The 26954-nt window shown below is 37.1% G+C and overlaps 1 protein-coding gene across 16 annotated transcripts in view; it reads right to left on the bottom strand.

Moving 5' to 3' along the window:
* The window catches only part of eya1 (EYA transcriptional coactivator and phosphatase 1), an 80009-nt gene that overhangs the window by 38229 nt on the left and 14826 nt on the right, over window positions 1–26954 (bottom strand). For 4 of the 16 annotated variants that reach the window (XM_042332237.1, XM_042332236.1, XM_007886967.2 and 1 more), the window contains 10 exons: window positions 25014–25079; window positions 20175–20249; window positions 18871–18937; window positions 17853–17998; window positions 17497–17667; window positions 17187–17267; window positions 8244–8326; window positions 5329–5506; window positions 2129–2271; window positions 1565–1648 (listed from right to left, as the gene is read on the bottom strand). In XM_042332237.1, coding sequence (XP_042188171.1) covers window positions 1565–1648; window positions 2129–2271; window positions 5329–5506; window positions 8244–8326; window positions 17187–17267; window positions 17497–17667; window positions 17853–17998; window positions 18871–18937; window positions 20175–20249; window positions 25014–25079 — 1094 coding nt within the window. The remainder of the gene's footprint in view (window positions 1–1564; window positions 1649–2128; window positions 2272–5328; window positions 5507–8243; window positions 8327–17186; window positions 17268–17496; window positions 17668–17852; window positions 17999–18870; window positions 18938–20174; window positions 20250–25013; window positions 25080–26954) is intronic. The other 12 variants (XM_042332239.1, XM_007886970.2, XM_042332244.1 and 9 more) reach the window with 9 other exon arrangements.

The raw sequence follows: 26954 nt of genomic DNA, 5'->3' as shown, positions 1-26954 counted from the left end.
AGATGGAGGCAATGCTCTCCTACATTTTGTGCTGAGCTGTGTTGCACAGTTGGAAGCTCACAAGGAGATCCTGGTAAAGTGGTGTTTCCTTCGAGCTGAACTGGCTCCTAGGTGACATGTTTAGCAATAGGATTTCAGAATCGAGCCAACCCTTGTGGCGGTCTTGGTCGTCCAGTTCCTGAGCCAGTCTGCAGTACTCCAGGGCACTGCTGATGACAGCCAATTAGTGTGGCTCATTAGCAGGACTTGGTAGGGCAGAACAATCACTGGGGAAAGGATTCTTCCCACTCAGCTCTCGTTAATCCTGCAAGCCAAAGACGGACAAGTAGTGGGAAAGCTTGCCAGGCAATGCTTTCAATTGCAAGCTGTGCAGTGTGCAGCGTTTGGTCACCTTCCTCCCCCTCCCCCTGGCTCGGCCCCGGGATCCGTTACTGTGAAGCGCTCTGAGAGGCCGTCCGGCATGGAGGGCGCTATATACATCCAAGTTGTTGTTGTTAACTGTTTAGACTCCAGCCGTACACTATAATAATATATAACACTAACACACACTCTGGGATCCCCAAGCCTTGGCTCTTGCCAAACTGCACCTAATACACTCTGGAATTAAGTAAGCAGGATACATCCCTCAGGGGAAAGAATGTACATTCCAATAAATATTTTGGGAACTTGCATGTATAATTAAGATACATGAAAATCTGATTGGTATGTATTTCCACATATGTCAGACACTAGGCTGTCAGACGCTAGGCTGACCAAAAAATTACATTTGGAAAATATTAATCCAACTAAATCTACAGGTAATATAGATTTTGTTGTTGCAAATAAAGAAACATTACAATATTTGCACGTATGCCAGATTTTCCAAGTTTGTCTATAAATTAAATATGAACATAGGAACAGGAGTAGGCCATTCAGTTCTTCCAGCCTGTTCTGCCATTTAATTGGATCATGGCTGATCTAGACTTCAACTAATCCTTTCAATTCCAATTTTCCACTTTCTCCCCATATCCCTTAATACCCTGACCTACCAAAAATCTATCAACCTCAATCTTGAAGGTGCGGATGGACCCAGCATCCACTGCCTTTTGGGGGAGAGAATTCCAGATTTCTACCACCCTTTGAGTGAAAAAATGCTTCCTGATTTCACTCCTAAATGGCCTGGTTCTAATTTTAAGACTATGCCCCTTGTTTTGGATTCCCCAACCAGAGGCAATAGCTTCTCTGTATCTACCCTATCGAATCCCTGTATCATCTTAAATACCTCAACCAAATCACCCCTCAACCTCCTAAACCCAAGGGAATACAATCCAAGTTTACGCAGTCTTTCCTCGTAACTTAACCCTTTTAGGCCTGGTAACATTCTGATGAACCTGGGCCAATATATCTTTCCTGAGGAGTGGTGCCCAAAACTGAACGCAGTACTCCAGGTGGGGTCTGACTAACCCTCTGTACAGCTGAAGCATCATTTCTTCCCTTTTGTATCTTATATCTTAATGTTAAAAGTCACATACTGTTTCAGCCAACATAATCTAAATGTTTTACAGCAAGCATCCTTGCTACTTACCCGTCCATATCTATTGGCATAGGATCCTGTGAGCAAGGAGTGAAAAATGATGATTGTTTCATCCAAGTCCCATATGAACACTCGCTGTAAAGAGACGGAGAAATCAATGTTGGCCTCTATACACTGTAAAATGATCCTGCAATCAATATGTAAAACCTGGGGAATTGTAGTTAAGTGCTACTGTGCCATGACCCAGCTTTTTACATTACTCACTAAAGGATTTTAGAGCCAAAACCTAAGACTAGCATTGTCTATTGCTCAGCCTCTTCCCAAATGAGATAACGCTTGTAGATGATATTAATGCTTTGTAGCTATGAGATTGGACTATATAAACTAATTCAAACATTTAACAGATTATGTATCTGGAGAATTAACATTAAAGAAAGCAATCCTCAATAAACTGTATTGAGACAGAATTACAAAAGGATTATTTCATTGCTTAATCTTCATGCACAGACCATTAATTATTCAATCAATTCTGTATTTATTAGTTCCCCCCACATCTTTATGAAGCGTATTTGTTTTTATTTACTTTCAATGGCTAAGTCAATAAGCCAGTCTTACCTCAAGGTCAGAGTCTGGAGGTGGTGAGGGATTAGTGTTTCTCCTGCCTCTACCACGTGATTTTCCATCTGTAGCTCTACGCAATCGATCTGAATCTGAATCTTTAATGGGTGTTGATGGACTGTGGATTGTACCAAACTCTCCTGAAATAAACAAAAATGGCATTTACCTTCCAGCAGAGACATTTTTGAAAATCATTATTTGTAACCTTATAAATTCTGTAAAATTAAAAAGAGAATGCTGTATGTTTATGGAAGATTTATTTCAAGACAAGACACTGAAATAGATAATGGAATCTTGTTACATGCAGTCTGTGGGAAGACGAAAGCGAGTTTCACTTAGTTCATATAATTATGTAGGAAGCAATAAGAAATTTTATAAACATCCTTAAGTAGTTGCATATGTAATAATTAATTGTAGAATACAATGGTTGATAAATGTCACTATGATTATGACAAGTTATTTCATTCATTCCTGTATTTATTTATTATTAGTTTTGAATATGCTAAACAGCAACATCTTATCATTTTTGTCAATTGATAAACAGGAGTGAAGAGGGAAATCAAAGAATACTAAATTGCTTAAATGCCTGTCAGGCAAAATATCATAGAAAAACAAGTTAAAAGATATTTACAGTATTATATTTTGTTTGCGTCTGTTAAAATATCCTTCGTTACAATGTATTTTCACTTATAATGCAATTGGGATTATGGACCTCCAATATTTACTTACCCAAAAGAATCCAAAATGCTTGCATTGGCTATGTCGGCACTTTAAAATGCTTGCCGGCACGTGGGAAGCCAATGTTCTGGGTCATCAGGTCACTGTTTCTGCCACTTCCTGTATATTGTGCAGTGCAAGTATCAGTTTGATTTACTTTTTTGGGTAAGTAAATGTTGGCGCCCAAACCAAATTGCACTTAAAGTAAAACCACAATATAAAGGAGATCTACTGTACCAGGAATCACATTTTTTTCCTTTCCAACCAACTAAAGGTGATGCAGATCTGTAACATCAGCAGTGACCTGATGACCTGGAAGTTGGACATTTTAGTTTTCTTCCTGCCACTTGGGAATTTTGATGCAACAAATGAACCGGCTGTACTCACATACGCAGTCAATGTGGAATCTCTAACTGGTGATCATACGCTAGCCTTATAGAATACAATGGTTGACAAATGTCACTATGATTACGACTGGCCATTTCATTCTATCTTCCTCCCTTTTTCTGTGGCTCCGTGCCTCTCTCTCTCTCTTCTCTGTCAACCCTGCTTCTTCCTGCCTCTCTGTCTCCCTCTCAGTCTCTCTCTCAGTCTCTCTCTCTTTCTGTCTCCCTCTCTTAGCATTCCACTAACAATAACATTTAAGCTTGTAATACATGGTGTGATGTCATGATCTTTGTTGATTTGAGGTATATTTCTGAATCCTTTGACTTGAGAGCAATATGACCTGCAGAGTCAATAGTGAATTAAGTCCATATTGATGAAGTGGGCACAATATTGTGTCTGTACTATGAAAAAGAGCAATTAAACAATGAAGGAAGATGGTGAAACTAGATGGATATTGACAGTGATGATGAGGTTAAAATACATTAAACCATTTCATATTTGGGCAATTGTGTACCTGGCAAAGGGGAATACAGAGGTTTCCTGGTGGAGATGCGGTTTATACCACAAGGTACCTTTTCCTGTAGCAAGACACCGGTAATTCTACTGCTTTCCTGAGGAGTTCTTTTTCAAACCCAATATCTAGTCTGTTTGGTGCAGAAACAGAGTTTGAAATGAAATTTATGAGGAGAATGTTGGGGATCATTTAGGAGGACATAATGACAAATTGTGAAGTAATAAGTGCAGTGAAAGTGTGTTAAAGTGGAAGATTGGGATGGCCAGGGATTGATTGGACTGGGGCCCTTCAAAGGTGTTGCTATAGGTTCTTTCTAAGAAATAATTATTTGGAGGACCAAAGCTAAAATGTGTATTTTAGGTGTATATGGTAACACACAATTAAATCACTTGCAAAATCAGACAGCTGTGGGAGCTGTCAGAAAGGAGAACCCAATGTTGAGGTATTCTGGGGTAGGGGGTGATTCTTTGCTTGTCAATAAATTCATCAACCTTGGTGGTGAATCTGGATTATTCTCTGCTTGCTGATTAAAGTTGAATCCATTTAACCTCATTATAAGCATACAACACTGGGCCAAGTAAATGTATCATTAAGCAGACAATAATATATGCTTGCCAGCAAGGTCAACAATTTGCCTGACATGTGAAGAATCACTCACTAGCTGGTGACAATGGCCAGTCTGGTCAGGATAATCAATTCACTGACTGTCCATTTTAGGTAACTTTTTGTGAAAGCAATACAAAAAGAAAGTTTGGATTCAAGAGTTTACCGGTACTTTCATGCCATATTTACAATTCTAACAATATGAATAACATACAAAAATCCTAAAGCAAACATTATTATATTCTACTATTACTGTACTATTTCTGAATCAAATCTTACCTTCCAGTTAATTACTTTCAGTATAAAATGGGAATAGGCTAACAAATCGTGAAATAAGATCCAGAAAGCCACTTTGAGCGTCCTGGAAGTTAGGACGTTCTAATGGAAATTCAGCATGTCAATTTAACGAGAGTGGCAGTATAAAGCATTGACCACATGGAACATGTGTAATTCTTTCAAAACCTAGTCTCACAGCAGAAGGCTGCAAATAATCAAGTCTTCATTGTATAAAAGGCTATATGCTGAGTATCCCAGTTGCACTTTAAAAGTGGCTGCTTGTCGACCACATTTAAAAGAGTGAAATGGTCTTACTTTCGTTGGAAGTTCAAGTGGTAAATGTTGTGCAAAGGAACAGGAAGATTTGTCTGATATTGAGCGAACAAGACTTTACCAGACATAATAAATGGTTTCAACTTTAAAGCCCTAACCACAAGGGTATTGCTAATAGAAGATAATTCTGACAGTAAAGCTCCAAAAAGGTAAACAGTAGAAAACTGTATAGTTCATTACATCATTTGAGAGTGTTCAATCCTTAAGAAACTTTTGCATTTGGATGATTTTGATAATATTCTTGAGTTTCACTCTTCTAGTTACTAATGTTATCTAAATTCCTTGAATGCATCCTCATTCCTTTAATATTTCTTTCATTTGTACCGTTTCTTAAATGAGTATCAAGTGAGAATCAAAATGTTATTACCTGCAGCAGATTCTATAACAGCTTGACTAGTGACAGTTGAAGATTCTTGGAGCTGGTATGTCGTAGTGCTTGAAGGGGTTGGGCTGCTGTTGTTGCTTGTCACATAAGGGGAAGGGTATGGAGAACTGTTATAATACTGTGTATATTGTCCCTGGCCAAAGCCTGCATAAGAATATTCCTAGAAAAGGCAAGATAAAATTCTGTTTAAATACTGCTAGCTTTTTTATTTTTTGCTATTTTCTTCCACTCCATTTCTGAAAGCATTTGATTCATTTTCCCTTGACCATGTAGGCATTCTTAAAGTGTACATTTTGCCACAGTACTGGCCAGCTATTCAACTACCTGACATCACAGCTGAATTTAGTTCTAACCTAGCGACTTCGAAACATACAACCTTTCAGCTTGCAGAAGAGCAATTTGTAGCAGAAACCTTGGCTGATTTTTTCTCTCTGAACCAGGTGCTAAGTCCAATTATCGTGTCCCTACTGCCAAGCTGAGATCAACAACTGAATTAGGGTCATTCCTGGACTCTACAGATGCTGACTGGACAACTTTTTTGAGTCATTGTGGGTTTCTTACTTTCATATAACACAAATATACTTTTCTATGTAATGCATTTTAAGGAATCACCTCTTCTCCCATCCTTTTAAAATGCATCAAATTAGGAGATGCATCAAAATAAGATGGCAATTCACACATATTTCAATCACCATAGAATTTTCTTTAACTTTACGGTTTCCAAAACTGTGGTATGAAGGTAATATTAATTTTTAATTTTCCATCCTTATGGAAATTCACAATACAGTGAAATCTGAGGTTTAATAATTCTTAACATCAATGATTTTCCCACTAAATGTAAAAGGGTACAGTTATACTTTGAAATCTTTGAGGGAGCACCAAAACTGACCCTGAAGGATCAGAGGTATATGTTGAGAGGAGTTTTTCAGCACTCTTCCTCACACAGCATCTCTTCTGGCAGGGAATATGAATACTTGCACCTAAGGCCTGTGGCCATTTTTTCTGGCCATGGATATTCTGAGATTTTTTTTAGATAACTGTCCAAAACAGACTTAGATAGTTATGTTTGCAGCCAAAAACAATAGTCACCATTGGAGCCATCTAAATCTAAGTGACTGCATGTGCTACATTGTGGTTTTTTAACTGTTACCAACTTTGTTGTGGAATTTGCTCCACAATGTAAATTCCACTTAGATATTTTGTGTAGTGCTTTGGATCCCTTATTGAAGCAAAATTCAAATCATTGGACGCAATACAGAAAGTACTGCACTTTCTGAAACCAGTAGTTTTAGTTCTGGCCACAGACCTTCACCACTTTGTGAGAAAGGACCACCGATACAGTTTTTTCAGTGATGCACTGTATGGGTTGTTGAGGTTTTAGCTGTCTGGTCTAAAAAAAACCCTAGCTGGTTGTTTCGCCAGAGGCAGCAGAAGGGACCATTTATCCTGTCTCCAGTGGCAGGATCAAGAGTAACCTCGGAATACAATACTGTAGTAACCATTTTCAGAGGTTACTATTGTCCTCTGAGATTACTCTTGATCGTGCCTTCTCAGCTCCTCCCACCATAGGCTGCAGATCATCCAGTCCTCTCCCGCACTAGGCTCTGTGACCCTATTCACCCCCATCCTTGCCCAATTCCACTGGCTTCCCATCACACAGAGGATACAGTTGAAGATCCTCTATGGTCTTGCTCCCCCCTACCTCTGCGACTTCTAACCCCCTACCTTCCTGCTCGCTCCCTCTGCTCAGCGGGCTCTGGCCTGCTTCATGTCCCCCGCCTCGCTCGCCCCACTATTGGCGGACGGGCCTTCTGCCCCCATCCTCTGGAACTCCATCCCGCAGTCCCTCCACCTCGCCCCCCCTCTCTTTCCACCTTCAAGACCCATCTCAAGACCCTCCTCTTCAACCGTGCTTTTGACCTCCCTGCTTCCCCCCCTGTCCTCCACCCTCCACCCCGGCTCCCAGCTCGGGTCCAAACCTCTGTCTGTCCAGCTCCCGACGTGAAAGGCACCATACAAATGTAATTTTGCTGTCAATGTTGTTGATCCTGCCACTGGCTGTCATTGGTGTTAGGCCTGAACTTTAAAAGTGGCATAAAAGGGGTATAACTATAAATTGGGAGAAATTGTTAGGAAAGAAACAGAAATGGGAATGCTTTTTGATGTTGAATTTGTTATTATATGGGATTGTAATGATTGTATAGAAAAAAGTGTTAAACATAAGCTGAAAGGCATAGTGCTGAGCTGGAGAGAATACATGCAAGATAGGAATGCAAGAGATATTTCATTGTTGAAACATCTCAAAACACTTCACAGGATCTACTATAGAGTGTTGTGACAACGTATTTGTAAGCAAATGATACCAGAAGTAATAGTGGGAACTTGAGGAAAATAACACATGTGTCACAGAAAAAGCGAGGAAGAAATGTACATGTGTCAACTGAGGTCTGTGTATAAAGTGACTTTTTAAAGCCGCCTGGCGTGAAGGGTGCTATATAAATGCAAGTTGTTGGTGTTATGCTGTATTGACATACACTGCAATGCCTGACACTGCTGATGCTGTAATATAATTAATTTATTTTGCAGAACAGAATCCACAGCACAAAAGGAAAGAATTTTTTATCTGCAAACATATACAGTATTTCCAAAAGTTTAAACAATAAATTTATTTTCTAGTTTTGACCTTCCTTTCTTTGTCCTTTATAGACCAGCAAACCCCAAAGTTCAGATGAGATGATATAAAACAATGATACAAGATGATAGAAACGGTCTAATGTATAATGGTATTTTTGTATGTTTGTTAGCCTTTTTAGGTCCGCTATTGTATACCTGATGCAATCCATCACTAATTTAATCCTCACATAAAAATCGAAAACAAGAAATTAAGATAACTTTACCTGCTGTGAACTATTAAAACCTGTAGAATTTGTGAGTGAACTACTTCCTGTGTAAATGCCTGGTCCAGTTGCAAAGCTTCCACCTGAAAAAAAGCACTATTGTCAGACATCTTGCTGACATTAACAAAATCACACTCACATACGCTGTACAAAAGTATTCTCATACTGTACACATCTTAGTCTAAAAGATAAAATACTGTAGAACATAATGTAATTCTTCAATTTGTGCTTCATGAACATTTTGCGCATAGGCTCGCTGGTCATTTTTGTGTGAAATGAATTTTGTAGGCACTCAACTCCTGTTCCTACTGCTTTTGGTTCCCAGCTGTCCCAAGCCCCTTCTCTTGACATTGGTCTGATTCTGAATTCATACTTTGGTCTCAGCTAAACTTGACCCACTACTCTGGTTTGTGTCTTAGACTCAGCCAAAAGCAATCTATTGCTACCAGTTCCTGATTGATCCTGGCCCAATCTAACTTCCTGGCTCACTATACCAATCCCAGAAATATATTATGAAGCTGAATTTAAATTGTAGAATAATACTAATGATAATCCTGGAATTAGATATAATAATAATCCTTGCATATGATATAGCGCTTTTCAGGTCTTCTAGACGTCCCAAAGCGTTTCACAGAATAGACTGTAAAGTGAATTGACTGTATATTTTTGTGGGCGAAACAAGGCAGCCAATTGCGCACAGCAGCTCCCACAAACAGTAGTGGATTGAGTGACCAAATTATTATTTTTCTTTTTTTTTTGAAGGGATTATTACCCCCAGAAAGAGATCCACCAATCAACTAACAACCGGGTTCCTACTTACTGCTTACTTACCAGGTTTTGTGTCAAGGTGCATTGATTGTCATTATTATTAATCCTTATGTGTGGAAGGCATGAAGCATCCAAAGTGTACAGTATGTTGATATCATATGGCATGAATGCCACTTTTAGTAAAAATTCCCAAAATGCAAAAAAGAACATTATAGATCTAATTATAAAATAATAGTTACAAGAAAGTAATTTTAAAGTTATAATCTCATTTCAATAATTCTTGCATTTAATATAGCATCAAAATGCCAAAATGTTTCAATAGCCATGAATTGAATTACCAATTCATCTACAGTATTATTGGCCATGACACCAGGAGAAACTCTCTTCTCGCTTTAAATAGTATCATAGGAACTTTAACATACATCTGAGTGGGTAGATGGGGTCTCATCTAAAGGACAGTAGCTCCAATAAAGCTGGCATTGAATTGTTAGCATTATTGAATTGTGATCTTTGAGACAAGTTCTGTCTTGGGGGCATAAACATAAGATTATTGCTTATCATCAAACTAGAACTTCTTTGTGCACTACAAGTCAAGTAAATCTGCCATATACAGGTGCTTGAGAGTAACAGTATGATGAATAGAAAATATTGCAAAGGATTAAAGGGAGAAAAAAATCCTTTCTTTTCAAAGTATCCTATAGAGATTGTTTTTTTAAATATATTTTAAAATTATGAAATGATTCAATTTGGTGGACGTTAATAATCTATAGTTTAAAATGAGGGGGCAGATATTTATAAGTTTACCAGTAAGCATATCTAAGAGGGAGTTTAGGATCAACAATTTGTCTCTATATATCACCCTTCATGCAGGGTAGTTTCTCAGAGCCCTTAAATTTCTTATTATACATTTTATTTATGTAATGCCATATATATAGGAACAATTTTGAAAACATAAAAAAATGTTTTATACAGTGACACTTTATAACAACAACTTGCACTTATATAGCGCACTCCACGCAGGCTAGCATCTCAAGAGCGCTTGAGCACTTTCAGGTTGGAGTATACAATTGGTACATTTAGCCTATCTATCCGTAAGGACGTCTTTATGAAGAGCGTGATGAGAATGTGGAAATTAATGCCAGAAATAGACAGCAACCTATTTAAGAGTAAACGTTTAGGAGGAATGGAGGTTCATGTGGAATAAAAACACTGGCAAGGGCTAGTTGAGCTAAATGGTCTGTTTCCAGACTGTAATGTTCTATGTAATTTTATGTAATATTCAACTATGGTGCTAAATATCCTTTAAGCTTCTTGACACATTGATGAAGACGGTAACATGCGTTATTTCTGGAGAAAGATGAGAGACACCTAACCTAATAACCTAACAACACAGCATCCTTCACGCAGGGTAGCGCCTCAGAGGGCTTAACTAATGAGGAGAACCAAAACATTGAAACTAAATAAAACAAACTGGATACATAAGGCTAAAAGGACAAAATTCTACTCCTGCTTGAAAACGGCACTACATAAAACAATTTTTTAATGTTTTCAAAATTGTTCCCATATATGCATCGTTCCACAAATAAAATATACAATAAACACAATACAATATACTGTTGGTTTTACTTATAGCGAAAAACCTTCATATATAACTCAGGATTTGTTTTTCATGACTTGTCAGGCTTTCCTGAACTGCAGGAAAAAAAGCAATTTCTGCTGTTTTAGATTTTGTATAGTCTATTTAAAATATATGAAAAATAAATTATTATTTTCCCTCAACAATGTCTCACTTTCCTTCACATTGCTGTGAATGTAACACATGCATAAAAAGAGAATGAATTACATTTTCCCTTTATGATTTAGTGCATTTGTTTGTCAGACTAAGTTTATTTGGTTCCATTGAAACAACTGCACATGAAGGTAATACTTATTCAGAACAATTTTTCACTTTTTTTAAAAAAAAAGAAACATGCTGACTAGTAATTTCAAATGAACAGATGCCGAATAAACCTAATACAGGATAATAAGCCTTCTTTTATCTAAGTTTTTATCTTTTTCTGGGGTTTTGAGCATTTTGTTATCTTTACAACAAATCACAGCAGTCATAGCCCAGTTCTTTTCAATGGTGGGTGGAGGATGAGGAAAGACCAGCTGCTCTCAAGCATAGCTTAATAACTGATAACTTGAACAGTACAACTGTTGTGTGGGGATGTAGGCACCAAATAGGCTTTCGGGGGGAGGAGGCTGACATATCAGCCAATGAATATGTATGTCTGTCCAACCTTTATTGAATTGGTTTGCTTGAAGAAGCACCTTTAGGTAATTAAATCAATCAAACAGTGATACCATCTAATGACTTAATAACATTCAGGACATGAATTATAATAGCCTTAAGGAAAGATCCTGGAGGTACCGTCAAATCACCATCATTAACTTTTGCAATGCCCCTCTCATACTGAGCTTACAAGTAGAAGAGAAAAAAGCAGGCAAATACATCAAAACATTTGCTGCTTTGCAGTTAGATATTAGAAAACATACAAGTAGCCCTTTTTTGTTTTCAAAAAATATTTAAATGGTTTTATTTCTAAATTATTTTCTAAGAAACATTTATTTTCAATTTTTTAAAAAAATCTTTTATTTATCAATGTTATGTCTTTTTAACTTATTTTGAAATTTACTTATAAACATGAATTATAATTGAGCTACACTGGTTTGTATAAAGTAAAATCAATAAACAAAACAAGAAGCTACCTAAATAATAATAATCCTTGCATTTGATACAGTGCCTTATAACGTCTTCGAGAAGCCTCAAAGCGCTTCACAGAATACACTGTAAAGTGAATTGACTGTATATTTTGTGGGGGAAATGTGGTAGACAATTGCGCACAGCTGTGTCCCACAAACAGTCGTGGATTGAGTAACCAATTATTTTTTAAGGGGATTATTACGCCCGGAAAAGCGACTTTGCCAATTACCAATCGACTGACAACCGGGTTCCTACTTCTGCTACGTAAACAAGCATTATAGAGTAAGGAACCTTGCCTAACGTTTCACCCCGCCTGGGAATCAACCACAGGTCTTGTTGCTTGTGAGGCGAGTGCTCAAACCACTAAGCTGCAAGACTCCTATCAAATAGCTTGGTACGGAACATACTGTAAAGACCCACAAGATCCCAGGCTCATAGATCATACAAATTTAAAGTGCAGAAGGAGGCTATTCAGCAAATTGAGGCTGCACCAGCTCTCAGAACAAGGTGTTCATCAATCCCACTGCCCTACTTATCCCCATGCTGCATGAAGCCTCTATAGCATGAGCCTCTAGGCACAAAATTAAGTATGTGGTGACCTTGCTGTTCTCAACCATGGAGTCAATTTAGGTGCTGGAGATAGCCTCATTACCAGCTAAGAAGGAAAAAATATCAACCGGCTTTATTACTTTCAAGGAGGGTAGGTTGGGGGTTGGCCTTGCGTCTTCCACACTCTTCCAATAAAAAAATAGATCGCTGACTATCTACTGTTATAGGTGAAGAACAACTATTTGGAGAAGATACAGGCGGTGCATATAGAACTGTATCGCAGCATAATATGGTACACCTTCAGTACAGAAGGAAATAAAGGGGGTATAGTGCCAGAGACAAGCTTGCACTTGAATGAGGCGATGTCAGCATTCACACTGCATCCCATATAACCATGCAGTAGACACAAAGGTATTTGTATTTCCACTGCTGTGTTTATTTTGCAGTTCTGCCAATTTTGTGTGAGTTTCAGCACAAAACATACATGCAATGTTTGGTGAAGTCACGATTCATGATGATGTCATGTGCATAGTGCACCTTTGCACTGCTATTTCGGTTGCTAGAGTTACAAGCTAAATGTTATAAGCTAAAGTCATAGCTTCTACTGTGATAATATATTTCTAAAATCTGCTTTATTGTAAAAGCCCTAAATTACTGAAAGGCTGCATCATTTGTAAAGATTTCAATGTTTTAATGTGCTTACAAATAAAATTCAACAAAAAACGTTGTTTGTATATTCTAAAAGCTTGTACATATATTTAATACCACTTGATTGCTGAAAAAACCTAAAAGAGAAACATTAGCTGACTGTTAATTACACAGTTCTTCAATATTACCAGCTCTTGTCAAAAACACACAGGAGATTAATTTACAGCACTCAACAGAAAAAGTAATTATACCTCTGTTCAGGGAAGCAAAATGAGCATGGCCCTTTCATCCCGTGGTCATCATCAGCTCATGGGGAGGTCTTACAGACCGTAACAAACGTAAAACAGGTTTGATACAAAACTCTGTGTGGGCTAACCAGTACTACTGACTCCGACTTTGCAATTTAATAAGGTAAGATGGCTGAAGATCGCATTTAAGTTTTGTTTTATTAGTAAAGTTTCACCAACTCTCTGACTTGAAAATATAAACCCAGACCTTCTGTGCTGTTTTCTGTAGTTTTCTTGCATTGTGAATCTTTCGTTTCTGAGGCCCCAGATCTTATTCTTCTCTGTAAAACTCAGACTTCTTTGTAAAATAAGTTAGCTAGAAAGGCAGTTTCAAATACGATAAAAGCTATAACTTTCAGGTCAAAGGCTAAGTCAGGAGAGAGCAAGGATCCACATAAAAGCTAAGAACCTTAGCAACATTTGAAGAATGAAGACCTGCTGGGACTAGTTTGCAGTTCCCATGTGTAGAGTGTTTTTTTTCTATTTCCCATTTTTCTAGTCAGGACGCAAGCCTCCCTTGTGGGCTTCCTACAGGACTCCATTTGCTTTGGTTGATCAGCCTCTTTGCCATGGGCTATGTCTATCATCAGTGCACAATATATGTGGCAGAAGTTAGTAGAACTCTCCAGGGAAATGCCTATGAAGTCCAGATGGGCTCTTTAAAACCAAGAATTTCAGCGTCTGATTTATTCTGTCCTGTTTACAACATCACACAGCTTGTAATATAACATAGGTGACTAAAAACTCAAACATCTGTATCAAATGTTTTACATACCTCAATTTGCACAGATTGTAATTATGAATAAAAATTAGTTGCACAAATTATTTTTTTATATTCATAGTACAAACTTTCCAAATGTACAGATAATCATAAAATGAATATAATTATATATATATATATAAAAACTCAAAACACTAATTTAATCTATGAAAATATTATGTTCCTTAAAAAATAATATGGTGTTGCTCAACTACTACAGCGCTTATCGAATAACTCCATATTATATTTGATAATAAGAAAATAATATTTAATAAAAATACTACTTACTAAAAAGTAGACTGAAATGCAATTCTTTGTTGGTGAGTCCGTAACAAGGAAGCATAAATATATTTATTAACAGAGTAATCATTTTAGGAACTTCTTTACATAGAGAATATAAGAATGTGGAACTCGCTGCCAGAAGTGGTGGTGGATGCAGAACACATCAATTCATTTAAGACGAAACTCAATGCATTAATGAGGAAGAAGGGAATAGAGAGGTTATGGGGAGGATATTAGAATGGCTGAAGTCTCATTTGGAAAAGAAAAAACATGGACTTGTTGGAATGATGGCCTGTTTCAGTGCTGCAGATTCATAATCACACACTGGCTATCATACTCCAAAGCAAGTTTGGAAGCCAGGGAATAATAGATAAGGGAAGGGGAGGAAGAACATTTTTTGCCTCTCCAAAATCACTTGCTGATAAGTAAATCAAAGAATCAAAATGACTGGGCACCATAGAAAGTTGACCACTCCAGTGGACTTCCAAACTCCTTGAAAACACAAACCAATGGTAAATTCACAACCTGACAGGAAAAGCACATGACCGCATTGAAGGTCAGCTCATGACATTCATCAATTGACCACCGAATCTCATCTCACACAATTCAAACAAATCCATTACAAAATCAGACATCATTTGCAAAACTGCAAACTCCACAGCAAACCAATTTGTCGCCAACAGTATTTAAACAACTGAAAAGTTCCTGCAGGTCTTTGTCTACCCAACGCCATGAGCTGGCACAGAAAACCTAAAAGGAATCTTGGAATATAAACACTAAAAGGAATCCTGGAAAAGAAAATCTTCAAGAAGATCTGTGCTACCAGATTTCTTGTTGTTTTCTGTCAATTTACACAATGAAGAATCTCCAGTTTCAGATGCAGCAAAACATGCAAAATCAGATTTTTACATGATGTGGAGTTCTGAATTTCAGTAAGGCGATAGAGGAGAACGCAGAAAACACAAGTATGGGTTGTAGGAGCCAACGAATCAGAGTCATCAAAATGTGCTTTAGTTTACTGATTAAAAATAAAGAGCCAATACTGTCCAGTTTACTAGTAACAAAGCACCAGTGGCCCTTTTAGAACAGCTCGGATCAGCAACCCAGTTGTGACATTAGCTTGCAGTATTATTGGGACTTGTGGAAAAAGAATCATGGCCTACAAAACATACTCATCTAAGATAGAAAAACCACATCATGGAGATTCCAACACCATAAACAAGGAAACTGTCAATGTGACCCAAGTGATCAAAGACAGGAGCATCTCTTCCCATATCTTACTAAAGGGGCTCCTCTCCCAATCTTTCCCAGAGCAATGTTGCCGGTAACCAATTCCAACTCTCCCATGCATAATATTACCCAGCACATATGGTCTTCCTTGTACATTCAATTCGCATGTGTATAATAGTTCTGTATGAAGTGCCATATGAATATGATCTAAATTGACTGAGCCTGATGCGTAATGCATATTTCAACAACGACAAAAAATTACATCTGTATAGCACCTTTCACATCGGGAGGCCGTCCCAAGTCGCTGGAGTCAGGGATTTGGACTCAAGCAGGGAGTTGGGATCAGGGTGGGTGGAGGGCAGGGAGGGTAGGGGTAGGAGGATGGCCGAAGGCGCGGTCAAAGAGGAGGGTCTTGAGATGTGTCTTGAAGGAACTTACTATTATTTCTTTGAGCTTGAATGCAAGACACTTAAAAGCACTTTCAAAAGAGCAGTAACACAGTGTCCATCAATGTATAACAATGGTAGAAACTCAGTATAAACCAATTTCCACTGGTAAATATAATTTAAATACCATTTGATTTCCCTGAGATGATGTTCACTACAAGGTCTCAGGTGATCACAGCTATATTCACTTCAATCAAGACATGTACAGGAAGCTAAATTCATTCAAATCAATCTAAATCTGGTTTCATGGTCCAAATTTGGTTTGGGACTGACAGGTGTTTGTTGGTTGGTTGTATTTCCAGTTTATAGTAATGTTTCAAATAAATCAATGGAGTTCACATGTGATTTATGGCGAGTCATGCATTTTACAATCCCTAGCACAAAGGCAGTTCCTTTGTTTAATTGTTGGCTAGGAACTGTGACAGAAAACTTGCAACTTGCACCATAATAATTCCCTTTATTAAGTTTTAGAAGTAAGATATATCTTTGAACGTTTACTGTAAAAACAAAAACGAGATTCTAATGTTAAAGTAGACAGACTATTGCACAATTACAGTAACTCCTTTTATTTCACCTTCCAAGTTGAAATTGCCAAATCATAAGAAACACAAGAGTTTCACTGCTGTGCGCAATTGGCTGCTGTGTTTCACCCACAAAATATAGAGTCAATTCACTTTATAGAATACTCGGTGAAGTGTTTTGAGATGTCTTGAATATGTGATAAAGCGCTATATCAAATGCAAGGATCATTATTATAAATATAGTAATCTAATTTTCTTATTTTTCCAGCAGCTGTGATACAACTGTCATTTTTGTACAAAAGGGAATATGTGTCAGACGGTAGCATCTAACTACTCTGCCTGCTGTCATGAAGGAAAATGATTATGGTATCAGTATGAGAGAGACCTGATAATTATAGGCTAATAAACATATGGGAGGTTATCAAGTGTTAAATTGTCGACAGTAGTTTTAAATCTAATGCTTATGTGCTAATTGTGTTTTGTTGAAATTAAAATGATAATCCTGAAAAAATGATTGAGAAAAATGACTACAGTATCAGCATGAAATCCTGCTGCATTATAATACTGTGCTTCAATAGTAGGTTGTAAAGAATTTATAGGATACATTTATTATATATAAAAAAATATTATTTTAGCATTCATAATAAGCTCTCCAATGGCTCAGTAGGAATGTCCACTGGCTCCAGATAGAAAGGTAAAGTCTCACCTTCCTGTTCTAGTGGTTTAGTTTTTCCCATCCAGCCTGTACTTTGTTTCTGAGCCTGATGTGCCTCATTTTCCTGTCCATCTATTGTATTAGTGTAAATTATTTCCAGTATAAAAGCACCATAACAGCAGTAGTATACCATATGCAAATTCAAATAAAGAGCTTATTAACAGCAGTGATAAATTGTAAACATTGGAAAATTTTAAGTCATAAACCCTTATCTAGCAACTGGCAACCAGATATTGCATGCATTAAATGACTACATTATCCAATTTTAAGAAATTGGTTCAATCAGACTAGTGACACAGACCTTGCATTTGGTAACTGTAAGGGGCTTGGCCTGGTTGAGGTGCACTAAAGCTTGAGCCATAGCTTAGAAATCCAGTTTGGCCAGGTGACTGTGTTTGAGTCAATCCACCTTCTGTCTTGATGCCTGCCCATAATGCACCTATATCGGTTAGTGACATCAGATCTGCAGGTTCTTATTCAGGTATTAGAAACAGAAGAATTATCATTTGATGAAAAAAATTACATCTCTAACAACACAAATATACTGCAAATTTTCCATTTTGTTAGTTCTTGAATTCGATTTTGCACAGTAATTAGGCTTAATGTAATTGCTAATAAATAATGTGATTTTTTTTAACAAGCAACGCTTATGTTTACCATAGGGCGGAATTCCATAATGCTGGCCTGGTTGTGGATAGGTTGCATAAGCTGCTGCTTGCTGCATTCCTGTGGTATACTGAGATTGTCCATATGCTGCCATAGTTTGTGAGGAAGGAGTAGGGAGAATGTGTGGGTATGACCTGCTGTTTGTTAAAAATGATAGACATAGAACAGGGACTTGTGTCAGATCAAAAAAAATTATCTAATTACACATATTCACTAACAAATGATTACTAATTTTCCTGTTCAATCTTCCATTAAGCAAGATTGCAATCAGATTCAAATCCCCACAATTCAAGCCCACGGGAAAAAACATTCTGGAAATAGTACAGTCAAGTCACAGATTGTCTCAATCGACCGTTCTCCCTCTCAACAATAGTTTTCACTCCCCTTCCTTTTTTTAAACTTTGGCATTGGCCAAATGCATCATAAAGGTCTTTTCTGTCCAATGCATTCTTGTATTCCCCTTAGATCTCCAGTAGTTCTTTATCCCTTGCCTAACTTTTTGCCTTAATCTTCTTATTTTTCCCTTATTTTAACCTCGTGTTTCTTTTGTCCACGCAGTCTTCTATTTCTTGTTAAATATTTTTTAATTTAATTCAATTTACCTTCTTGCTGGAGTTTGTCTTTAAATTTAGCTTGTCTTTCCCCCATTTTCTTTGCCATATCTTTTGCCTGAATCTGCTTTATAATTTTGAACGTTGTCTTAAACCTTATCTTGCAGCTGTTTCACATGCCTGCCAGACAAAGCAGCATATGTATATAACATATTTTCCTACAGTTTGGAAAGGCCAATTTAAGAGCTAGGGCAGGTCAGTTTCAGGAAAAAGGGACAAGGCTATAGCCATACTTTCCTTAGCGGTTCAGACAATAATTGCCATGGCTTCAAAATATATAAAATATACATAACCTTAGAAAAATAGCTTTAATTATAATATGCCATAAGGATTGAATTAAGAGTTTAAACTAAGTTAAATGCTGATTATTTTTTAAAGAATAGTAATAGAAACCTTACTTGGAAGGATAAATCTGAGGAGAGAAGTGGTGAGCTTGTCTTGGGCTAAAGCCACTGCTTCCAATTGCTATACAGAAAGAAAAGAAAATAACAAGCACAAGATAAATATTATGTTAACAGAACTTCAAAAACCCTGTAGATGTTAGCTGTATTGTTGGAATTGGTCATTACCACCATTACAACAACATATTTAAATATTAACACAAATTCAGTAACAAACAGATTTATTTCTGAGTAATGTTTTTTTAAATTCTACTTTGTTGATATGTACATACATATATTATGGACCACATTCTATTTATCCATATACAGAGGAAAATGTGAATATTCTATTTTGTTTACATTGATACAGTTGCATTTCCATTGCCGCACCTAAGTGAGCCTTCTTCATGTGTGAGTTAAAAATGTTAACAAATAATTTGACTGGGGGCATCAGAGCTGAACCTGGTCCTGTCTTAGCTAACATCCCACATTTCATACTTGACACCTATAACAATGAAACAACTTAAAAGTGCCTCACAACTAATTCCATTAAGAGGAGTGACCGTAGACAAACGTGACAAGGACCTACAAATAGCCATGACAGTTTAATATGAAGGATAATTGGCCAGACACCTGATAACTCACTAGTTGGGCACTTTTAGTGCATGGAAAACCATGCACTAACAAACATCCACACTCCATTCAAGTTGTAAACAAACTAATGATATAATGAAGTATGCTATTAATGGGCTGCACTGTTTCTCCAAGCATTTGAACCTGCCTATTGGACTGCAACTCTATTTTCATTAATCTTCATTTTATTTGTGAGGCCTCAATTGAATGGAAAGATCAAAATCCAACTAGATCAGATATTATGAGATCTTTCAATAAATAAGTATAAAAATGTAATTTGGTTAATTTCATCTGACGTACTGAATATTTAATTGTATGTTAACTGAATCATTTTTTTCCCCCAAGGAATTACATAGTTATTATTAAAGAAACATTTTTTATTTACGTAGGCCCTGCCGTTTGAAAAGCATGTTTCCAAGTGATGTGTAAATAGTGTGAATTGTTCTGTTTACTGTAGTCTTTTAAAAACTAACTGTGGACAAATAGCGAAATACTCCAGGCAGTTGCTTTATTGGCATCAGTCAGAATACCTCGTTCTTCTAATGATTCTTAGGTGGAATTTGCCTCAAGGCTGCTCACTGAGCTGAGAGTTGAGGATCATTATATCCTTTATCTGTATTCAATGAATGGATGGGTTTCCTTGAAACATAGTTAGCCATGACCTTAATGAGACATTTCACTCCCCTTACCTGATCCTGAGAAATTGTCTGCAGACCCGTCTGTTGTTGTTCCAATATCACTGCTGCTCATTGGCTCTCTTTTGACTAAAAAGGAAAACAAAAAACAGTGAAACAGTTTCAAACATTTGATCAAAACGTGTCTGTGTAAAATAATAGCCGGAAGGTTAAAATACAGCTCCAAATATGTTTTCCTCCCTTTAAACACTGAGGTACTGCAGATGATGCTCTACGTTTCGTGTAGGTTTAGCGCAATTTGACAATATATTATTAGATATATTATTAGAATAACTGTGCATACCATCGAAGTGCACTAAACGTCCACAGAGCATCACTTAATTATGTTGTATTCCTATTTTTCACATCCAGAAATATGACCCCCAAAGTAATTTGTTTCACTTGTAAGCCATGAGTTATACTATACTTCTGTTTCTCATATTTTGGTACTTTCTGATTCGGTTAAGAATCCTTTGTGAAATTAGGGTTAACGTACTTAATAAAGAGTCTGCTGACGAAGTTATATTGCACTTTTAACAAAAAAAGTTATATGGACCACAGCAACAAACACTGTTTAAAATGCTATAAGTAGTTTCCTTAAAGCTCAGTGGTTAAATGCTAACATTGTTTGGTATTGAGCCAAATAGCCTAGGAAGTGTTTGGTTCGATCCTCGTCTGTGCAAAGTTAACTTTATCTCAGCTGGGTCAATGGTGGGACACTATCATGTAGGTGGCCTCAATTTTTTTTAGTTGGGAAGAGGTAAATAAGCAGCCAGGATAAACCTTGCAAGAGCATTTCTATGGATGTCAAATGATGATCAGGCTCAGCTGTGATGCCCCAATAAGCGACAAAGCTGCTGAGATTCATTATCTAGGTTTACATAAGCAATGATAGCTGACAGTGCTCATGGTATTGTACTCCACCATTAGTCACTGCCTTCAGCAAAGTAAGGAGGGAGAACATTTAAAAAAAAACTGAAGATAAAATGTTAGATAGATGCTTAAAACATTAATCGATAATTCTGTTCTGATTAAATAGATTAAGATAGAAAGTTGCTAAACTTTATCATAATAGAGATTTTTAAAAAATATATGCTAGAGTTAGGATATCATTCATGTTGTGCTTATGTTACAAAATTTTAAATATAAGTATTTTTGTAATGTATTCGCCTGTCAGTTCTGTGAAATCCATTCCATTTACACTGCAGGGCAAATTCTACAGCATCAACAGCAATATATTAGTTTGTGTGTGCAAGTTTGAACATGTGTTTGCAACCTATTTTGTGACTGCCAGACCGTCTCCAATGTTTAGGCCCTTCTGCAGCCAAATAAAATGGTGGCATACTCCTCTGGAGTAATTTTTACATTACTACTGCCTCATGAGGCGATGAGGAAGCCACCTCTTCCAGTGAGTTTCAGTACCTTCAGTGAAGCACTGCTGCTAAATTAGGAGCTGCTGGCTGCGGAATTTTTTGTAAGGGAAGTACAGAAAAGAGGTACCACTTTGTCTTGTTCTACAAGTTAACTAATTTGTTTAACAGTAATTCTACTAATCAGAGTAGCCAAAGCTGCCTGAGGTTGTTAATTAAATGGATAAGTAATTGTATACATCTGTCAATAACTATATCAAAGATAAAATCTGTTTTCATATTCACCTTGAAGTTTTGTTACAAATTACTTAGTATGTTGTCTTTCCTCCCTTTCATATGAACTGTATGTACTGAATCCAGAGCAATGCAACTATTTTATTGATGTTACAATTGTTAATGTATCAACTCAGTGTAACAAACCTGGGGTCTGTGATTGCAAATTAATGCCAATCAGGGACTCAAATCACCCCAAAGGCAACTAATGAGAGGCACAATATTTGGCTTGTTGGGCCTTTTACAGGCAAGGAAGGTTGGCAAAGTGCTGCTGGTCTTCTGACCACTGGAGAACAACAACAACAAACTACATTTGTATAGCACATTTCACTTCAGGAGGACATCCCAAATGAATGGGGTCTCTAGTTGAGGGATGCTCTCTCGCCTGGCAGTAGTCATCAGTTACCTCCAACTACAGTGCCAAATTGTGGTCCAAACAAACCTCCTCCTCTTTTATGGGCAGACTCAGGAATCACTTCTGATGGCAACAGGAACGAGAGCAGCAAATGGGGATATAATGGTGGTTGGTGTTGGCAGGAAAGCGAATCTCAAGAAGGAACAGGCAAGAAGACAGATATCGCTGCTGCTGGCGCTCCCGACATATGATTAAAAGCTCCCTTTGGTCAGCGGCCCTGCTTTATATGCCCTGTCCTACCCGTCCCACCATCGGCAGTCAGGCTTTTAGCACATTTATTGTCCCTCTGACTAGCTACCTCCCTCAACTCTTTCAAGGTCTGTTGTATTTGTAACCTTTGTGGAGTCCTGTGGCTCAGTGGTTAGAGCACTCGCTTTGCAAGTGAGAGACCTGAGTTCAATTCCAGGCAGGTCAGGGCGAAACCTTGGGCAAGTTTCCTTACTCCACACAATGCCTAATAATAATCCCTCCAAAACCCAAAACAATAATAAATTGGTCATTTTCAATCTACGACTGTCTGTGGGACATTGCTGTGCGCAATTGGCTGCCGCGTTTGCCCACAAATATACAGTCAATTCACTTTACAGTGTACTCTGTGAAGCGCTTTGGGACGTCCTCCCGACGTGAAAAGCGCTATATCAAATGCAAGGATTATTATTCTTATTATTATCATTTTTAGTTAGATAAAAGTTATTGTTTTGAGTAAAAATGGCTGTCTTTCTGTCTTGTTTCCCCCAAAATACCATCAGTCCATGGAGTCCTGTAACTCAGTGGTTAGAGCACTCTGCTTGCAGGCGAGAGACCCAGGTTCGATTCCTGACAGGGCGAAACATTGGGCAAGTTTCCTTACTCCAAACGCCTCTGTTCACCTAGCAGAAAGTAGGAACCCGGAATTTAGTCAATTGGTGGATCACTTTTCCTGGGGTAATAGTTTCTTTAAAAAAAATTGGTCACTCAATCCACGAATGCTTATGGGACACTGCTGTGCGCAATTGGCTGCCGCGTTTCGCCCACAAAATATACAGTCAATTCACTTTACAATATATTCTGTGAAACACTTTGAGACATCCTGAAGATGTGATAAGGCGCGATATCAAATTCAAGGATTATTATTATTATTGAGTTTATCCTGTGGTGTTAGCTCTTCCACTGGAGGTAAACTACTCTAATCACAATTCACTGCTCTTTTCTGTGCATATTAATATTGTTTCTCTTCTAACTAATACAATAATGTGTAATGTAAAATACTATTAAATACCAAAATATGTTTGTTACTAATATTAAGTTCAAGATTGCATTGATTAAAATTTATTCTTAAAAACATGAGAGAGGCTTTCTCCCTCTCCCCCCGCCAACCCCCTCTATTCTTAGTTAGTGGGGGAGAATTCTGTCCAAACAACTATGCACTTTTAGCTATCATTGTAAATGACCAGGGAGACAATGATTAAACCCCACTGTCTAAACAATCCTCACCTTAGAAGCAAAAGTATCAATATTGGACTATTTATTGTTGAACCAGTAATGTTCTGTTTTAAGAAATGATGAAATGATGAATACAATTATTCTTACTGATAAGCACAGATAATTCCATAATAATTTTATGAAAATTAGCTATTGGGATACTTGAAACGTTATCAAATCTAACATCAGCACAAATTATGTGAAGTTTACTTGAATGATGATGAAACCAGTTGATAAAAGCATACGGATTTTAATATTTAACTGGCCGGCATCAACATACCTGTGAAGTGCGTTACAAATTTAGTTGATGACAGTTAATAGGGACGTAGTCAGACTATTTTCTCAGACACAATTGATTCCAAATACAAAGGCTTTCACAGGAGGCAGAAATGGTAGTGGAATTTGCTTTCTTTTGAAACAGGCAGCCCTCAGGGCAGGAGGTGAAGTGTACATTCTGAGCTGTCCTCAGTAATTTCTATTTTTCCTAATTCACTTTCTAATTCAGATGTTCATTCACACTCCATTGGTGTCATTGAGAACATGTGCAGCAATATTCTCTTGCAGCTTCTTACATTTGACACTCTCTTTGGCAAAGAACATCTGGCCCTATAATTTTCGCACTCCAAATGGAAGCATCAATTAGTTAATGAGATTAATGTGCATAAATTAGTCTCTAATGCAGCAATTCCAATTGTATGCTCATGCTACTGTCAATGTATGGAAATCAGCATCAATGACTTATTTTCTATTGTAATTTTCACCACCTCAAAACCAGAACAATTAGCTTTCAACTTTATTGGAATGATTTTGATAGCTCCAAAACATTAAAGTGTGACAGAGGATTCAGTTGACGTATGTCACATTTGTTTTAGATGCAGGTTGGTACTTGCCTAGCACAAAACTAAAATGCGTTCAAACAAAATATAAAATTCAAATTCTCAATTTAGTGAATACTGTGCATTATTAAATTGTGTTAAAATTTGCCACTTTGGTTCACTTATTCGAGCATCAAACAGAAATGTTGTCACAAAACTTAAAATAAATTAAAACCAAGGTTTAATGCAATTCAATAGAAAACACTATAGTATCTCACAACCACACAAAGAGATAAAGGGCACACAGCAAAAATATCTTGATAATGCACACAGTAAACAGAAATTGGTTGGCCAAAATTTAGCAATACTTTTTCCAGCTAAAAATATCATACAAGTAAATTAAAGATATAAACAGAATGCAGGTAGTCTGAAACTATATCTATGCGGCACTTCGGGGGACACACCACACAACATGAAAGAATCAATCTGATTTTGTCATTTTGCACCAGGCCACACAAACCTTCAGTGGTCTGTGTACTAGAACCTAGCAACCAGTCTGCTGCGCTGAGCAAAGTCATGTTGTCACCTGAAGGAAAATTGTAAAGAAAAGATTTAAACAATAAACTGAAATTATCAAGGGATGAACGTTTTAATTTAAACTAATGTGGGATACATGATAAAACTCCTACCTTTTCCAAAACTGCATTGGTATACTGTGCAGTCAAGAATATTCATAAATATTCATTATTTGACAGCATGTTTAGAATGTGATAAAAATATACGCAAAAAATTGGATTAGAAATAGTCTAGACTATGAATTTAACACTATCAATAACAGACTCAGAGAACATCAAAAGAAAAATATGTGCAAACAGTGAAATGAACAAGCTTTGCAAATGATTATTTTTAATATTAATTTCCCCAAAACGAAACCACAGGATAAAAATACAAAAAATTATTGTTTCAATCATAAATATGATGTGCATCTGTGAATACTCACCACTGTTTTGCTTACTATTTATAAATGTTATTTGTTTAAAATCATAAGAATAGTAATTACTCTTAATTTATTTCATAGAGGGATACAATAGCAACTTGCATTTATATAGTGCCCCTCGTGCAGTGTAGCATTCCAGAATGCTTTATATACATTTAAATTAGTACAAAACTCAGATCAATGTGTGCAGATATCTATGATATTGTATAAATGTGTATAATATTTATATTAAACTTTTGTTATATAAATATGTATGTATTAAAAATCAGAAATATCAGGAAGCCTGGTTTAGGTATTGCATTCAAAGTAATATAATATATAGTGAACCCTTAACATTCTAGAGGGCAATGTTACTAGAATTTTTTTGAACAGAAGGTTGGTAGGATGAGGAATGGTTTGGAAATTGGTTGGGAGGCAGGAAACAGAGAGTAGGGATAAAAGGAACGTTTTCTGATTGGCAGGACGTGAAAAGTGGTGTTCTCCGGGGTTCTGTACTGTGGCCTCAGCATATATATCTAATATATATATATAAAAACAAGCTCACATGTACAAAAAGTTATCAAAGGCTAATGGAATATAATTATATAATAACCCTTGTATTTGATATAGCGCTGTTCACGTCTTGTAGACGTCTCAAAGCACACCATAGAATATACTGTAAAGTGAACTGACTGTATATTTGTGGGCGAAATGCAGCAGCCAATTGCGCACAGCAGTGTCCCATACACAGTCGTGGATTGAAGTGACCAATTTATTATTGTTTTTTTTTCTTGAAGGAAACTTGCCCAAGGTTTCGCCCTGCTGGGAATCAAACCCAAGTCTCTTGCTTGCGAGTGCTCTATCCACTGAGCTACAGGACTCCACCTTATGTGGGCCACAGGGGTCTGCATAGATGATTGATTTGATTTTTACTGTCTGCAAATGGAAATTGGTATGCTTCCTCCAAACAGATCTTATGAATATCACAAACTTTCAGTATGTCACCACAGAAATTATAGATTGATTCTACAGAATGATTCACCAACATAGGAATGATGTGCCGAATGGCCTCTTTCTGTGTTGTAATAATCTATGTTATTGTTATGCTCTCTCTGACACTATACTAACATTAATGGGTGACCAGCACTTTACACATCACTGTGCGTCATTAAATTTCTAAACACACTTTGTATTTTTAACATTTACAAAATCCTATGTTAATAGCACAATAATCGTAGTACAATTTCCACACAACTATTGAAATTTACAGCACAGAAAGAGGCCATTCAGTCCATTGTGTCTATGCTGGCTCTCTGATAGATCGGCCCTTGTTGCTGCCTTTTCCCCTACGCTTTATATTTTCCCTTTTCAGATATTTATTTAATTCCATTTTAAAAGTTAATATGGATTCTGCCTCAACCACAGATCAAGGTACAAACATAGAAACAGAAGTAGGCAATTTAGCCCCTTGAGCCTGTTCTGCCA

The sequence above is a fragment of the Callorhinchus milii genome, unplaced genomic scaffold, assembly GCF_018977255.1.
Source record: "Callorhinchus milii isolate IMCB2004 unplaced genomic scaffold, IMCB_Cmil_1.0 Scaffold2, whole genome shotgun sequence".
Lineage (NCBI taxonomy): Eukaryota > Metazoa > Chordata > Chondrichthyes > Chimaeriformes > Callorhinchidae > Callorhinchus > Callorhinchus milii.
Note: the sequence above shows the minus strand (reverse complement) of the source record. Positions and strands in the feature narration are given on the sequence as shown.